The sequence below is a fragment of the Aotus nancymaae genome, unplaced genomic scaffold (assembly GCF_030222135.1).
Source record: "Aotus nancymaae isolate 86718 unplaced genomic scaffold, 86718_ANA_hifiasm-v0.15.2.pri h1tg000028l, whole genome shotgun sequence".
Classification (NCBI taxonomy): domain Eukaryota; kingdom Metazoa; phylum Chordata; class Mammalia; order Primates; family Aotidae; genus Aotus; species Aotus nancymaae.
The window spans coordinates 5,889,823-5,907,529 of record NW_026988441.1 but is presented as its reverse complement, the minus strand read 5'-3'; the positions used below and the strand labels follow the sequence as shown (position 1 = coordinate 5,907,529).

At 53.1% G+C, this 17,707-nt stretch overlaps 1 protein-coding gene across 5 annotated transcripts in view; it reads left to right on the top strand.

Moving 5' to 3' along the window:
* Positions 1-17,707, top strand: part of ALDH16A1 (aldehyde dehydrogenase 16 family member A1) — a 43,108-nt gene that overhangs the window by 23,105 nt on the left and 2,296 nt on the right. For 3 of the 5 annotated variants that reach the window (XM_064381049.1, XM_064381050.1, XM_064381051.1), the window contains one exon: positions 1,389-1,855. In XM_064381049.1, the coding sequence (XP_064237119.1) occupies positions 1,389-1,550 (162 nt within the window). In that variant the 3' untranslated portion in view covers positions 1,551-1,855. Of the gene's footprint in view, positions 1-1,388; positions 12,173-12,490; positions 12,561-13,381; positions 13,522-13,856; positions 13,911-14,100; positions 14,245-15,565; positions 15,705-16,332; positions 16,512-16,586; positions 16,656-17,707 lie in introns of those variants that run through there. The other 2 variants (XM_064381052.1, XM_064381053.1) reach the window with 2 other exon arrangements.

Genomic DNA, 17,707 nt, shown 5'->3' with positions numbered 1-17,707 from the left:
AATGGACAGCTGATGCTAAGGACCACAACCTAGATTTGGAGGCCCACAGTCTACTCTTTTTTTTTTTTTTTTAATTTTTGAGACAGAGCCTCACCCTGTCACGCAGGCTAGAGTACAGTGGCAACGTCATACCTCACTGCAGCCTCAACCTCCCAGGCTCAAGCCACCATCCCACTTCAGCTTCCTGAGTAGCTGGGACCACCAGCGTGCACCACTATGCCCAGCTAAATTTTTTATTTTGTAGAGACAGGGGTTTCTCTGTGTTGCCCAGGCTGCTCTCGAACTCCTGGGCTCAAGTGATCTGCCCACCTTGGCGTCCCAAAGTGCTGAATTACACGTGTAAGCCAGCACAACTGGCTAAGTCCACTCTTTATTTATTTAGACAGTCTCACTCTGTCACCCAGCCTGGAGTGTAGTGGCGTGATCTCGGCTCACTGCAACCTCTGCCTCCTGGTTTCAAGTGATTTTCCTGCGTCTCGAGTAGCTGAGACCACAGGCATGTGCCACCATGCCCGGCTAATTGTTGGTTTTTTTTTTTAGTAGAGACGGGGTTTCGCCATATTGGCCAGGCTGGTCTCAAACTCCTGACCTTGAGAAATCTGCCTGCCTCAGCCTCCCAAAATGTTGAGATTACAGGCATGAGCCACTGTGCCCAGCCAATTTTTGCTTTTTTTTTGAGACAGAGTCTCACTCTATAGCCCAGGCTGGAGTGCAGTGACGCAATCTCAGTTCACTGCAACCTCTGTCTCCTAGGTCCTGGTTCAAGCAGTTCTCCTGCTTCAGCCTCCCGAGTAGCTGGGATTACAGGCACGCATCACTATGCCCAGCTGATTTTTGTATTTGTAGTAGAGATGGGGTTTCACCATGTTGGCCAGGCTGGTCTTGAACTCCTGACCTCATGATCCACCCACCTCAGTCTCCCAAAGTGCTGGGATTATAGGCGTGAGCCACCACACCCAGCCACAATTTTTACTTTTTAAATAGAGACCGGGTCTCGCTCTGTTGTCCAGGCTGGTCTTGAATTCCTGAGCTCCAGTGATCCTCCTGCCTCAGCCTCCCCAAGTGCTGGGATTACAGCAGTGAGCCACCGCGCCCCACCATCCACTCTCTTAAACCTCCTGTTGCTAACAGATATGAACTTGTTCACAAGAGCCTGGGCCCCATTCCTTTGAACTTGGGCTGTTAAGAGAGAGGAAATTCCCTAACCACTGGGTCAAATGCTTTTCCCTCCCAGCTGGAAGTTTTGCTTGGGAGGAGCGGAGCATTGTAGCTACAGAGCCTGGGTCCAGCCCGAAGGCCCTTTCAGTAACAGTCCTCATTGCGGAGGCTGCAGCTGATTAGCAGCAAGCCCGTAGAAGTGCTGACCCCGCTCCCTCTCCCCACCTCAGGGCTCGCAGTTTGTGGAGTGGGCGTCGGCAGGAAACCTCAAGCCAGTGTGGGTGAGCAGGGGCTGCCCACGGGCCTGGGACCAGGAGGCCGAGGGGGCAGGCCCGGAGCTGGGGCTGCGAGCGGCGCGGACCAAGGCCCTGTGGCTGCCCATGGGGGACTGATGCCTGAGCGCCACCCGCTGCCTTTTGGATGTCTTGGACCAAGGGGAGATGGAGCCCCACAGACCCCTGGGACTTCCCCCTTCTGGTTCCTGTGTCTTCCAATAAACTCTCCGACCAACCGTGGCTGTGTTTCTGCGGGAAGAAAGGGAGTACTGGCCAGGCATGGTGGCATATGCCTGTAATCCCAGCACTTTGGGAGGCGGAGGTGGGCAGATCACCTGAGGTTGGGAGTTTGAGACCAACCTGACCAACATGGAGAAACCCTGTCTCTACTAAAAATACAAAAATTAGCCGGGTGTGGTGGTGGGCGCCTGTAATCCCAGCTACTCAGGAAGCTGAGGCAGGAGAATCGCTTGAACCCAGGAGGCGGAGGCTGCAGTGAGCCGAGATCACACCACTGCACTCCAGCCTGGGCAACAGAGTGAATGAGACTCCACTGGGGAAGGAAAAAAAAAGGAAGTAGCAACTTCTGGCAGATTTCAGGCCTTTTTTTTTGGTTTGTTTTTGAGAGAGAGTCTGGCTCTGTCACCCAGGCTGGAGCGCAGTGGCGCAATCTTGGCTCACAGCAGCCTCAGCCTCTGGGGCTCAAGGGATCCTCATGCTTCAGCCTCACATGTAGCTGGGGCCACAGACATGCGCCACCACACCTGGCTTGAGGCCGTTTTAGTTCTGAGGTTGAGCAGCTCAGGCGCTGGCTCCAGCACCATGTTGTGTTTGTGAAACAGACGAGGGGACTCTGAGGGCCCCGGACAGGGCCTTAGGATTCTCATTTCTTCTTGTCTTCTCCGTTCGGCGGCTCTTGCTCTCTACTTTTCTCTGCCTTTTCATTGCCTCAGGATACGTATGCAGTAAAGGAGCTCTCTGAAACAAAACCAAAGTCCTCCTATGTGACTTTTGTCAATTTCCATGGTATAAATGCTCCCATTGTGCTGGCTTTCAAGGTACAGGTGATTGAACAAATGGCTGACAGAATCCTGAAATGCTGGGCTGGGCGCTGTGGCTCACACCTGTAATCCCAGCACTTTGGGAGGCCGAGGCAGGTGGATCACCTGAAGTTAGGAGTTCAAGAACAGCCTGACCAACATGGTGAAACCCTGTCTCTAAAAAAAAAATAAAAATAATTAAAAAAAAAAAAGTTCTCCAGTAACCAAACCTTCTCTCTCTCTCTCTTTTGGTGGAGGGGACAGAGTCTTGCTCTGTCACCCAGGCTGGACTGCAGTGGCAGGAACTTGGCTCACTGCAACCTCCGCCTCCTGGGTTCAAGCCATTCTCCTGCCTCAGCCTCCCAAGTAGCTGGGACTACAGGCATGCAACACCATGCCTAGCTAATTTTTGTATTTTTTTAAATAGAGACGGGGTTTCACCATGTTGGCCAGGCTGGTCTTGAACTCCTGACCTCATGATTCACCCGCCTCAGCCTCCCAAAGTGCTGGGATTACAAGAGTCTTTCATGACTCATCACCCCAGGCTGTGGGTTCTGGAAGAGAGCTACCATACAGCTCATGCCCAGTCCATCCGTGAGAGGCCCACCCAAATGGAAAAGGGACAGTCTGGGTCTCTGGCCTTCCTGTCACAACAGTTGTTCTTGTTAAGCATGTCAACAGAGTATCTAATCCATTCCAGCTAAGCATTTGCGTCCTGACACCCTGTTTCAGTTGCTATAGTTTGTTTTAAATCTTTAACCACTACAACAGCTACTTTGGTTTTATTATCATTGGGTAGCTAACAAGAGAAGGTATGGGGCTGGGAGTGGTGGTTGATGCCTGTAATCCCAGCACTTTGGGAGGCCGAGGCAGGCGGATCACGAGGTCAGAAGATCGAGACCAGCCTGGACCACATGGTGAAACCCTGTCCCTACTGAAAAAAAAAAAAATACAAAAATGAGCTGGGCGTGGTGGTGCACACCTGTAATCCCAGCTATCTGGGAGGCTGAGGCAGGATAATGGCTTGAACCCAGGAGGCAGAGGTTGCAGTGAGCCAAGATCCTGCCACTGCACTCCAGCCTGGGTGACAGAGCAAGATTCCATCTCCCCCACCCCCCCCAAAAAAAAAAAAAAACAGAAGGTTTGGTTAGCGGAGAACTTAAGAGAGGGAGAAGGGGGTGCAGGAGGTGGGGGAGCAATTAAGTGCATTTCAAAGGATCCTATGGGGTCCTTCCCTGAGACTTCTGCTCTATACCATAGAAACGGCTTAATGAAGGGGAAAAACTCTGGGAGCAGAGATGGCAATCTGTACTGGATTACCTTGTTTAGCTGGCCATCGGGAGGGGTGACTCCTTTGGTAAAATAAATATATGGTTTTGTTTTTTTTTTTTTGAGACAGAGTTTCGCTCTTGTTACCCAGGCTGGAGTGCAGTGGCGCGATCTCGGCTCACCGCAACCTCCGCCTCCTGGGTTCAGGCAATTCTCCTGCCTCAGCCTCCTGAGTAGCTGGGATTACAGGCACGCACCACCATGCCCAGCTAATTTTTTGTATTTTTAGTAGAGATGGGGTTTCACCATGTTGACCAGGATGGTCTCCATCTCTTGACCTCGTGATCCACCCTCCTCGGCCTCCCAAAGTGCTGGGATTACAGGCGCTACGCCCGGCACGGTTTTTTTTTTTTTTTTTTTTTTTTTTGAGACGGAGTCTTGCTCTGTTGCCAGGCTGGAGCACAGTGGCGCAATCTCGGCTCACTGCAACCTCCGCCTCCCAGGTTCAAGTGATTCTTCCGCCTCAGCCTCCCAAGTAGCTGAGACTACAGGCGCGTGCCAAACGCCCGGCTAATTTTTTGTATTTTTAGTAGAGACGGGGTTTCACCATGTTGGCCAGGATGGTCTCAATCTCTTGACCTCATGATCCACCTGCCTCAGCCTCCCAAAGTGCTGAGATTACAGGCGTGAGCCACCGTGCCCGGCCCTATCTCTTCAACTTTTGACAAGGACGTGGTCCCCAGGCTGATGCTGGTGTGCTGGAAACCAGGGGTGGCACCCGCGCTAAAAGACCTTTAGTTCTGAGGGAAGGGAAAGCGGAAGATAAACCAAGAATATAATTTCTGAGAAACCCAGCTAGATTTTTTTTTTTTTTTTGACTTAGGGTCGTTCTAACCTGGTGAAGTGTGCTCACAGTGAGGTTTCCTTTAAGGCACTTTATTTATTTATTACTTTGTCCATTAGCAAAGCAGTTGCTGCCACAGATTGAATGCATTTGGGTCATCTGCGGGCCACTGGGTTAAGGATTTTTGACGGGAAGGCTACCGGCTGTCAGTAGCCTCTGTGCCTTTGGGCTTTTTTTTTTTTTTTTTTTTTTTTTTTTTTGAGATGGAGTCTCGCTCTATCGTCAGGCTGGAATGCAGTGGCGTGATCTCGGCTCCCTGCAGCCTCTGTTTTCCAGTTTCAAGGGATTCTCCTGCCTCAGCCTCCTAAGTAGCTGGGACTACAGGCACGCACCACCACGCCCGGATAATTTTTTTTATTTTTAGTAGAGATGAGGTTTCACCATGTTGGCCAGGATGGTCTCGATCTCCTGACCTGGTGATCCACCTGCCTTGGCCTCCCAAAGTGAGCCACTGCGCCCAGCCTAGGCTAAAAGAAGAAATGGTCGCTGAAGGAGGGCAAAGCTAGGACAGAGGCAGTCACTAATAGATGTTTTAACCTTCCCACCTGTTGGATTTCTGGTAATTGCCAAATGAGGGGGTTTGGCCCGTCTCGCATGAGCTTTTTGTATAAGGGCTTTGTGTTTAGGGCATACGAGTCTGTTCATAGATGATAGTATCCAACCAATCCTAAAATTCTAAAATCTTGTCTAGTCTCCAGCAGAGGCAAGAGGATGATGCCTTCCATTCGTTTAAGTTCAATTTTCCACTTACCTGGGCCAGGCGTGGTGGCTCACGCCTGTAATCCAAGCACTTTGGAGGCCAAGGCGGGTGGATCACCTGAGGTCAGGAGTTCAAGACCAGCCTGACCAACATGGTGAAACCCCTGTCTTAAAAAAAAAAAAAAAGAATACAAAAAAAATTTCCACTTACCTTTGCTAATCAGATGACTTGTTCTAATGTTTGACTAAATACATTTGGAAATTCTGCAAACCCTTAGGGCAAGACTGTTCATCGGTATTAATATTTTCCACCGGAGTGAGGGTCTTCTCACTCAAAGGCAAATAGGTCCCAGCTGTCCTCTGCCAAAGGACAAACCCAGAAGCCATCTTTTAAATCTATTGACCACTGGTTAGTGTCATAGTGTAAGGATTGGGAACAGCAGGGTTTAAGAAGCCCATCACGGAGAAGACCTTCAATTATGAATTATAGGTTTTAAACTTACTCTGGCTTTTAAAGGAATAGGGCACATTGCTTTCTCTTTACTACTTTTTTTTTTTTTTGAGATGCAATCTCAGCTCACTGCAACCTCCGCCTCCCGGGTTCAAGCAACTCTCCTGCCTCAGCCTCCCGAGTAGCTGGGACTATAGGCATGCGCCCCCACACCTGGCTAATTTTTGTATTTTTAGGAGAGATGGGGTTTCACCATGTTGGCCAGGATGGTCTCGATCTCTTGAACTCATGATCCACCTCAGCCTCCCAAAGTACTGGGATTACAGGTGTGAGCCACTGCTCCCAGCTATTCTTCTACTATTGTAACATTAGGCCTAGGGGATTTTTAGGGGAAATATTATTGGTGCTAGGTATCTCCCATTTTTGGGGTAGGGCTCAATTTCCCTTACCAGAAATGTCCCACCTTTTATTTTTTTAACCCCATAGACCCCCCAACAAAGGAGTACTTCATGCCCCCCGCCATGGTTTCTCTTACCTTGGTATGTCCTATGTCCCATCAATGAATCACCACACCCTGCCCCTCCCCCCACAGCTTCTCTTACTTTGGTCTGTCCCAACCACCAAGGAAATACTTTGCTGGCTCCCCGGCGTTTCCTTCCTTGTTCTGTGCACAGATCAGTGTGGTTGCCGTGGTATGTGAGGATCTGCTGGCCGGTTCCCCCGACACCCCACGTTTCTGAGAGTATGGGCTTATTCCTCACACCGGGTCAGTCCTCACTTCTCACTCACGAGGCCACTGTAATGAGGCAGCGGGAGCGCTCCTCCTCAGGAGAGAGAACCAGAGACTGCCCCTGGAGTGGAATGGGGTCCCTGTACCGGCCACCAAATAGCTGTATGTAAAGTTTCAGTGCTGCAAAAGAAGTAGCACAGATTTCCTCAGCAAGGCAATTTACTTCTATAGAAGGGTGTGGCTCACAGATGGAACAATGGCGAGCGCACAGCTGGACAAGGGAGGGGAAGGGGTCCTTATTCCTGATGGAGGTCACCCCTACAGCTGTGTCCTTCCCCTGTTGGCTAGGGCTAGACCGCACAGTCTAGGCTAATTCTGATTGACTTTTTTTTTTTTTTTTTTTTTTGCAGAAGTGCTTGGAAGTGATTGACTATTTTAAAGAGAACAGAAGTATGAGCCGGAATGCCAGAGTGGGTAGTTTGGCAGGACAGACGTTTACAGGACAGGTCAGAGCAGGTAACCAGGGGTGAAAGCAGGTGACTGGAGCAGGTGACTGGGATGAGTCAGGACAGAGCAGGGGACCCGGGGAACAGATGTGAACTACTGCTTAGAACTGGTGGAGAAGGTTGTTTTGGAAACTACAAGGAAGTTAAACTTTAAAATGGAGAATTAGGCCAGGCGCGGTGGCTCACGCCTGTAATCCAAGCACTTTGGAGGCCAAGGCGGGCAGATCACCTGAAGTCGGGAGTTCAAGACCAGCCTGACCAACGTGGTAAAACCCCGTCTTTAAAAAAAATAAAAGAAAAAAAAAATGGAGAATTAAAGGATAAGAGAGCTGAACATACATACTGATTCTTTGAAGAGAAACTTGGAGTTCACTTTACCTAACAGCCATGCTGATCTCGAACCTCTGACCTCAGTTGATCTGCCTGCCCCGGCCTCCCAAAGTGCTGAGACTACATGCGTGAACTGCCACACCCAGCTGATTGTTATGTTTTGTAGAGACAAGGTCTCATTATGTTATCCAGGTCAGTCTCGGACTCCTGGGCTCAAGCAGTCCTCCCACTTTGAGTTCCCAACGTGCTGGGATTACAGGCAGGAGCCACCGCTCCCGGCCTCGTGTCAGAATTTGACTAAAGCTTGGTGGAGTAGATGATCTCCTCTAGCATCTAGACATTTGGACACACAGGAGATATAGGAGCAGGAGTTGCCGGGAAATCACTGAAAAGCTCTAGTTCCTGTTATGCTTGGGTGAGCTCGGTTTGACACTTCCCTCCTGGATTCCTGGGCTGCTTCAAGGTCCTCCCGTTAATCCGCCTGGTACTTTCACCAGCCAATGCCAACTGTGGCAGGTTTATATATACCACCAGCCCAGCAACCCCCCACAGAGAGGAAGTCTGATTGGCCAGCCTGGGTCAGGCAGCCACTTCTGGTCCAATCCTCTCAGGCCAAGGGGCGGGATCTCATAATCTAGTCAACTCTGCAGTTAGTCAGCAAACACAGCACCCACCCACCATGAGTCAGACACTGTTCTGGGTACCGGAAATGCAGCTATGGCAAGACAGGACCTGGCCTCCTGAAGCTGGTGTCCCAGGGACTGGGGTGTATGTTCATTTCCTGTCACCGCTGTAACAAATTACCAAAACCTTAGCCATTGAAATAACACAACAAAATTGTATTCATTCAGAAGTCTGAAATTGATTTCTCTGAACAAAAGCCAAGGTTGGCAGAATCGGTCCCTTCTGGAGGCTTTGAGGAGAATCATTTCTTGCCTTTTCCAGCTTCTAGAGGTTGCCAGCATTCCTTGAATCATGGCTTCACTATTTTTTTTTTTTTTTTTTTTTTGAAATGGAGTCTTGCTCTGTCACCCAGGCTGGAGTGCAGTGGTGCCATATCGTCTCATGGAAACCTCTGCCTCCCGGGTTCAAGTGATTCTCCTGCCTCAGCCTCCTGAGTAGCTGGGATTACAGGTGCGCGCCACCATGCCCATCTAACTTTTTGTGTTTTTAGTAGAGACGGGGTTTCACAGTGTTGGTCAGGCTGGTCTCAAACTCCTGGTCTTGAACTCCTGACCTTGTGATCTGCCCACCTCGGCCTCCCAAAGTGCTGGGATTACAGGTGGGAGCCACCACGCCCAGCCCACTCTGACTCCCCCCCCACCGCCCAAGATGGAGTCTTGTTCTATAGCCCAGGCTGGAGTGCAGTGGCACGATCGGCTCACTGCAACCTCTGCCTTTGGGGTCAAGGGATTCTCCTGCCTCGGCCTCCTGAGTAGCTGCGATTACAGGCACCTTCCCACCTCTCATGGCTAATTTTTATAGTTTTGGTAGAGACGGGGTTTCACCATGTTGGCCAGGCTGGTCTCGAACTCCTGACCTCAAGTGATCCACTGCCTCAGCCTCCCATGGTGCTGGGATTACAGGCATGAGCCACTGCACCTGGCCCCTCTTTTCTTTACAAAGACCCTTGTGATGACATTGGGCCCATGTGGATAACCCAGGGTCATTTCCCCTATCTTAAAATCTTTAGCTTAATCAGAGTCTCTTTTGCCATGTGTGGTCACATATTCACAAGTTCAGAGGATTAGGATGTGGATTATTTCTGAGGGGGAGAATTATTTTGTCTACCTCAAGAGGAATCAGAAAAATGAGAAATTCAAAAAAGCATGGGGTTTAGTGGCTCACACCTGTAATCCCAGCACTTTGGAAGGCCGAGGCAGGAGGATCGCTTGAGCCCAGGAGTTCAAAACCAGCCTAGGTAACATGATGAGATGTCGTCACCACAAAAAATTTATGTGTGTTTTTCTTGTTGTTGGTTTTTTTTTTTTTTTTTGAAATGGGGTCCCTGTCACCCAGGCTGGAGTGCAGTGACGCAGTATCGCTCACCGCAACCTCTGTGCCCTGAGCTTAAGGGATCCTCCCTCCTGAGCATCCTAAGCAGCTGGGACCACAGATGCATACCACCATGGCGGCTAAGTTTTTTTTTTTTTTCTTTTTGGCGGAGTTTCGCTCTTGTTACCCAGGCTGGAGTGCAATGGCGCGATCTCGGCTCACCGCAACCTCCGCCTCCTGGGTTCAAGCAATTCTCCTGCCTCAGCCTCCCGAGTAGCTGGGATTACAGGCATGCGCCACCATGCCCAGCTAATTTTTGTATTTTTAGTAGAGACGGGGTTTCACCTTGTTGACCAGGATGGTCTTGATCTCTTGACCTCGTGATCCACCTGCCTCGGCCTCCCAAAGTGCTGGGATTATAGGCCTGAGCCACCGCGCCTGGCCTGGCGGCTAAGTTTTTTGTTGTTGGTGTATTTTTGGTAGAGACTGGGTTTTACCTTGTTGCCCAGGCTTGTCTTGAACTCCTGAGCTCAAGCAATCCACCTGCCGCAGCCTCCTAAATTGCTGGGATTACAAGTGTGAACCATGGTGCCTGGCCACAAAAAAAATTAAAAATTAGCCAGGAGTGCCCAGCTGCAGTGGTTCACGCCTGTAACCTCAGCACTTTGGGAGGCCAAGGTGGGCAGATCACCTGAGGTCAGGAGTTTGAGACCAGCCTGGCGAAGATGGTGAAACCCCATCTCTACTAAAAATACAATAATTAGGCCGGGTGCCTGTAATCCAAGCACTTTGGGAAACCGAAGCAGGTAGATCACAAGGTCAGGAGTTTGAGACCACCCTGACCAAAAAGGTGAAACCCTATCCCTACTAAAAATACAAAATTTAGCTGGGCGTGGTGGCGTGCGCCTGTAATCCCAGCTACTCAGGAGGCTGAGGCAGAAGAATTGCCTTGAACCCGGAAGGTGGAGGTTGCAGTGAGCCAAGATTGCACCACTGCACTCCAGCCTGGGCAACAGAGCAAGACTCCATCTCAAAAAAAAACAAAAAGAATTAGCCAGGCATGGTGGCACGCACCTGTAATCCCAGAATCCCAGCTACTCAGAGGCTGACATGGGAGAATTGCTTGAACCCAGGAGGCAGAGGTTGCAATGAGCCGAGATCATGCCACGGCACTCCAACCTGGGCAACAGAGTGAGACCCTGTCTCAACAAAATATATAAAAATTAGGCCAGGCTGTGCACAGTGGCTCATGCCTGTAATCCCAGCACTTTGGGAGGCTAAGGCAGGTGGATTGCTTGAGCTCAGAAGTTTGGAGCAGCCTGGGCAACATGGCAAAACCCCATCTCTAAATAAATAAACAAATAGCAAGCCAGGTGTCATGGTGCACACCTGTGGTCCCAGCTACTTGGAGGCTGAGGTGGGAGGATCGCTGGACCCCGAGAGTTTGATGCTGCAGTGAGCCGTGATTGTGCCACTGCACTCCAGCCTGGGCAACAGAGCAAAACCCGTCTCAAAAAGAAAAATGGAAGATCTGACCATTCGGTAGGACAAGGCAGCTGACCCAGCATGAACATGAAGTGAAGCAGGCAGAGGGAGCAGGGGAGGGAAATGGATGGCGAAGGCAGGACGGGCCAGGCTTTGCTGCAGTAGCACCCAACCCTCAAATCTCCATGGGCTACAACCATGGCGTTAGTTTGTTGCTGGCACTCCCTGCTCATCCGGGGCTGGGGCTGGGGCTGGCAGGGTGGCAGCTCCTCTGGGTGGCACAGGGCACTTGGCTGATAGAGGCGCCCTCTCCGCACATCCTCCACCATCCACTCCCAGTCCTAGACTTCCATCCAGAAGTGACACGTGTCACTTCCACCCTGATGGCATTGGTCAAACCGAATGTGGCCATGTCTGAGTTCCCCAGGATGGGGCCTGGAATTCTCCTGCAGGGGAGATTCAAGCAGATGTTTGGGGTCAGTCTGCCACAAATCAGAGAGGTGAGCAACAGATTCAGGCCAGGCGTGGTGGGTCACACCTGTAATCCCAGCACTTTGGGAGGCCAAGGCAGGCGGATCACCTGAGGTCAGGAGTTCAAGATCAGCCTGGCCAACATGGTGAAACCCCATCTCTACTAAAAATACAAAAATTAACTGGGCATAGTGGCGGGCGCCTATAATCCCAGCTAGTCGGGAGGCTAAGACATGAGAATTGCTGGGGCCTGGGAGGCGGAGGTTGCAGTGAGCTGAGATCACACCACTGCACTCCAGCCTGGGCGACAGAGTAAGACCCCATCTCAAAAAAAAAGATTCAGAGATTCAGAGATCCACAGATGTGGAAGAAAGCTTATATTTTGTCTCATTTACCACCTCACCCACCCCCCCCGTTTGGAGTTGAAGAAAGCGAGGCTTAGAGAGGCCACGCTCCCACAGTGGTAAATCCAGGGCTAGAGGGACACCTGCCAGGCCCAATGTGACAAGATGCATCCTGAGTCCTGTGTGCCAAGCCTTGGAGGGGCAAAGTCGGAGCCCAAAGGATGGTCAGACACAGCAACTCCTAATTCTCGGAGACAGATCCCCGTTCCAGCCCCAGCTCACCACGCACTGAGCGCACGTGACACCCAGGGAGTCAGCCCCACCACAGTCCCCGCCACGGGACGTCCGGGAACGCGCCTTCTGTGGCGTGAGCGGCCGCTTGTCACCACCAGGGGGCGCGCTCTGCCTGGACCCAGATTCCACTACTTCTCTGTCTCCCCACAAAAATTTCCTTTCACTTTCGGTCTCTGGCTGTCACCCGGTTTGGCCCCTTCCACCCAGCTGGGGCAAGCCTGGTGCGTGGGGAGACTTGGATTCTAGGTTCCCAAGGGGTGGAGCCAAGGTCCCTACTCCTGGGGCAGAGGGAGCAGAGGATGGGGGGCTGGGTTCCTGGGTCCCTAACCTGGGGAGGGTTCTGGGGACCAGACGTCGGTGTTCTTGGAAGTGGAGATGAAGAGTTTTCACCGTAACTGGTGCAGACGCAGGAAGCCTGGGGGAGGAAGGGGGGGAAACTCGGCCACATCAAAGTCACACAGGAGAGGTGGGGAGGCGCAGGGGCGGGCAGGGCAGGGGTTGGGGCATGGGGGTCCGAGACTTGTTCTGTCCCTTCCAAGACCCGGCCGCAGGAGGCATGAGGGTCCCCCAGTCGAGATGACAGTGCTGGTGCCAGCCTGGAGTCCAACAGTGCGTAAAACCCAGAAAAGGTCGGGGGAGAGACAGGGGAGGTACAATGTCAGGATGAGGCAGAGGTGTGCGGAGACGGACAGGAGGGGAGATGGACAGAGGAGGGGGAGATGGACAGGAGGGGGAGACGGACAGAGGAGGGGGAGATGGACAGGAGGGGGAGACGGACAGAGGAGGGGGAGATGGACAGGAGGGGGAGACGGACAGAGGAGGGGGAGACGGACAGAGGAGGGGGAGATGGACAGGAGGGGGAGACGGACAGAGGAGGGGGAGATGGACAGAGGAGGAGGAGGTGGAGGGGAGAGGGAGATGGAGGGGAGGGGGAGATGGAGGGGAGGGGGAGATGGACAGAGGAGGGAGAGATGGAGAGGAGGGGGAGATTGACAGCGAAGTGGAAGATGGACAGGAGGGGGGAATGGACAGAGGAGCATGATAGTGGACAGAGCCGGGAACGAATGAATAGGACGTGAATCAAGATAAAGAGAGGCACGCGACAGGGGTGTAGAAGGCGGAGGGAGGGACAGCGCTGGAGGAACCCGGGCGAGGAGAGCAGTCGTGAGAATGAAGTGGTCGGAAAAGGACGGCCATCGTTGGGGAGATGGGGAGAGAGAGGGGTGGGGCAGAGGAGGATCAAACTGGACGGCGTTGGACCAGAGGCGGAGGGAAACGGGGGAAGGAGGGGCAGAGACGGGGCCAGGTGTCCAGAAAGTATGGAAGCGGTTTAAGGACACGGCGGGGAGGAGGGGCGCGGAAGACAGAACAGCGCAGGTGGGAAGCCCGGAGGAGGGGGCTGTGTGTGGAACAGCGGAGGGCTCCCCCAGCGCCCCCTCCCCTGCAGACTCGTCTCCTGCTGCTGCTGCTGCTGCTGCTGCTACTGAGCTCGGAACTCAGTGGGACCCAGGACTGCTCCTTCCAGTTCAGCCCCATCTCCTCCGACTTCGCTGTCAAAATCCGTGAGCTGGTGAGCGGCGCTTCCCCGACCCCCTCATGGGATCCCCCTCCATTTTTTTTTAAAGTAGAGACGGGGTCTCTTCTTGTGTAGCCCAGGGTGGTCTCGATCTCCTGGGCTCAAGCGATCCTCCCACCTCGGCCTCCCAAAGCGCTGGAATTACAGGCGTGAGCCACTATGCTGGGAGGTGTCGCCCCTTTTTGAGGCCAAGGTTCTGTGGCTTCTTCTGGGTTCCCCCCTCTGAGTCTTGTCCCTATCTCTCTCTGGATCTCTGCTGTCACCTCTGGGTCCCCACAGTTCTGTTTCCCGCTCTCTTCAGCCAGGCCTGACCTTGTTTTCTCCCGCAGTCTGACTACTTGCTTCAAGATTATCCGGTCACAGTGGCCTCCAATCTGCAGGACGTGAGTCACGTTGGGAGGGACCTAGGGTGGAGGTGGGGACCACAGACTCAAGATGCCCCACCCAGGCAAGTGCATAACCTGGCCCTCCCCTCCGCAAAGCCAGGAATGAGAGTCCCCTGCCCCTCCTCCCTCAGACCCAGCAGCCCCGGCCCAGCCCCTCCTCCCTCAGACCCGTGGGTTCTCCCCCTAGGAGGAGCTCTGCGGCGCCCTCTGGCGGCTGGTCCTGGCACAGCGCTGGATGGAGCGGCTCAAGACTGTGGCTGGGTCCAAGATGCGAGGCTTGCTGGAGCGTGTGAACACGGAGATACACTTTGTCACCAAATGTGCCTTTCAGGTCAGCGTGAACTTAGAGGACAAGTGAGGGGGAGGGAGATGCCTTCCTAGGCATTGGAAGTAAAGCCACCCAAGGAAGGTGGAGCCAGAACCCAATCCCCTGCGGAGCCCCGTTCCCGCAGAAAAACATGTCCCTAGAAACCAGCCACGGGAGGACACTCCCATTCTGGGGTCCAGGTTTCCTAGGCCATGATGAAGGGTGCCACTGAGGGGCTCTTCCCCCCCAAAAGAAAACAGGGGAGAAGGGGTCTCTAAACTCTGAGGAGGCGGGGCGCTGTGGCTCACACCTGTAATCCCAGCACTTTGGGAGGCAGAAGTGGGTGGATCACCTGAGGTCGGGTGTTTGAGACCAGCCTAACCAACATGGGGAAATCCCATATTTTAGTCTCTACTAAAAATACAAAAACAGCCAGGCATGGTGGCGCATGCCTGTAATCCTCAGCTACTCAGGAAGCTGAGGCAGGAGAATCACTTGAACCCGGGAGGCAGAGGTTATGGTGAGCCGAGATCTGCACCATTGCACTCCAGTCTGGACAACAAGAGCTAAACTCCATCTCAATAATAATAATAATAATAGTAATCTCAGCACTTTGGGAGGCTGAGGTGGGTGGATCACACGGTCAGGAGTTTGAGACCAGCCTGGCCAATATGGTGAAACCCCGTCTCTACTAAAAATACGAAGAAAAAAAAAAAGTCAGGCATAGTGGCAGGTGCCTGTAGTCCCAGCCACTCTGGAGGCTGAGGCAGGAGAATTGCTTGAACTCAGGAGGCAGAGGTTGCAGTGAGCCGAGATCGAGCCACTGCACTCCAGCCTGGGCAACAGAGCGAGGCTCTGTCTCAAATAATAATAATAATAATAAACTCTCGCCGGGCGCGGTGGCTCACGCCTGTAATCCCAGCACTTTGGGAGGCCGAGGCGGGTGGATCACGAGATCAAGAGATCAAGACCATTCTGGTAAACATGGTGAAACCCCATCTCTACTAAAAATACAAAAAATTAGCTGGGCATGGTGGCGCGTGCCTGTAATCCCAGCTACTCAGGAGGCTGAGGCAGGAGAATTGCCTGAACCCAGGAGGCGGAGGTTGTGGTGAGCCGAGATCGCGCCATTGCACTCCAGCCTGGGTAACAAGAGTGAAACTCCGTCTCAAAAAATAAATAAATAAATAAATAAATAAATAAATAATAAAAATAATAAACTCTCTGTGAGAGCCAGAGCTCACTGGGCCCTGCTGCTGGCATCACCAGCAGAGAAGAGCCTTTGGCCTGTGGAGGGGCGGTGGGGGGATGATGTGGTGATGATGTCTCCCTCCCCTGCCCCCAGCCCCCCCGCAGCTGTCTTCGCTTCGTCCAGACCAACATCTCCCGCTTCCTGCAGGAGACCTCCGAGCAGCTGGTCGCTCTGAAGCCCTGGATCACTCGCCGGAATTTCTCCCGGTGCCTGGAGCTGCAGTGTCAGCCCGGTAAGGCTCCCAGCCACCCCCGCTTCCCTCCTGTCCTCACGGCTGCTCCTTCACTGCGGTGTGTCCCAGACCCCACCCTGCTCACGTTGGTGGTGACAAGGGCAAGCTTATTCCTCTTTCTAGGCCTCAGTTTACCTTTTTTTTTTTTTTTCTGATATGGAGTCTTGCTCTGTCACCCAGGCTGGAGTGCAGTGGCGCAATCTCGGCTCACTGCAACCTCTGCCTCCTGGGTTCAAGCGATTCTCCTGTCTCAGCCTACCAAGTAGCTGGGATTACAGGCCTGCGCCACCATGCCCGGCTAATTTTGTACTTTTAGTAGAGACGGTGTTTCGCCATGTTGGCCAGGCTGGTCTCAAATTCTTGACCTCAAGTGATCTGCCCGACTTGGCCTCCCAAAGTGCTGGGATTATAGGCGTGAGCCACCACACCACACCTGTTCACTCATTTAATTTGTCACAACCTAACAAGGTGGGTACAACGATTATCCTACTTTTACAGATAAGCAAACTGAGGCACAGAGAAGCCAAGCAGCCCATCCGAGGTCACACAGCCAGCACCAGCCAGGCCTCTCTTTCCCTCCTTACCCTAGCCCTTCTCTTTGGTCACCTAGCCTCCTCTTTCTCCCCAGACTCCTCGACCCTGCCACCCCCACAGAGTTCTGGGGCCCTGGAGGCCACAGCGCCGACAGCCCCGCCGTTCCCTCTGCTCTTCCTGCTGCTGCTGCCCACGGGCCTCCTGCTGCTGGCCGCTGCCTGGTGCCTGCACTGGCAGAGGACACGGCAGAGGATGCCCCATGCTGGGGAGCAGGTGAGCAGGGCGGGCAGAGGGGGCGGGGGGGGCGAGAGGGTGGCCCACCTGTGGCTGACACTTTGGGGGCCACAGGTGCCCCCCATCCCCAGTCCCCAGGACCTGCTGCTTGTGGAGCACTGACCCAGCCGGGGCCTCATCCTGGTGAGTCCTTCACGGGCTGTGGAGCCAGGACTTTGTGTCTGCAGGTGGGGAGGGGCACTGGAGGCATGGAGGGTGGTGAGCAGTGGAAGGGCAGGGGCAGCTCTGGGTGCAGAAAGATCCCTCTGAAGCTGGGCGTGGTGGCTCACGCCTCTAATCCCAGCACTTTGAGAGGCCAAGGTGGGCGGATCACGTGAGGTCAGGAGTTCAAGACCAGCCTGACCAACATGGCAAAACCCAGTCTCTACTAAAAATATAAAAATTGGCCAGGTGTGATGACACATGCCTGTAATCCTAGCTAGTTGGGAGGCAGAGGCAGGAGAATCTCTTGAACCCAGGAGGCAGAGGTTGCAGTGAGCCGAGATCCCACCATTGCACCCCAGCCTGGGCGACAGAAGGAGACTCCGTCTCAAAAAAAAACAAATAAGAGGGCCAGGTGTGGTGTGTCTCACCTGTAATCCCAGCACTTTGGGAGGCCAAAGTGAGCAGATCATGTCAGGAGTTCGAGACCAGCCTGGCCAACAAGATGAAACACTGTTGCTACTGAAGATACAAAAAATTAGCTGGGTGTGGTGGTGGATGCCTGTGATCCCAGCTACTTGTGAGGCTGAGGCAGGAGAATTGCTTGAACCCGGGAGGCAGAGGTCGCAGTGAGCCGAGATCGCACCCTTGCACCCCAGCCTGGGCGACAGGGCAAGACTCCGTCTCAAAAAAAGAAAGAAAGAAAGACCCAGCCAGGCACGGTGGCTCACACCTGTAGTCCCAGCACTTTGGGAGGCCGAGGTGGGCATATCACGAGGTCAAGAGATTGAGACCATCCTGGCCAACTTGGCAAAACACTGTTTCTGCCAAAAATACAAAAATTAGCCGGGTGTGGTGGTACACATCTGTAGTCCCAGCTACGCAGGAGGCTGAGGCAGGAGAATTGCTTGAACCCAGGAGGCGGAGATTGCAGTGAGCCAAGATTGAGCCACTGCACTCCAGCCTGGCAGACAGCGGGAGACTCCATCTCAAAAAAAAAAAAAGAAAGAAAGACCCTTCTGGGGCCATCATGG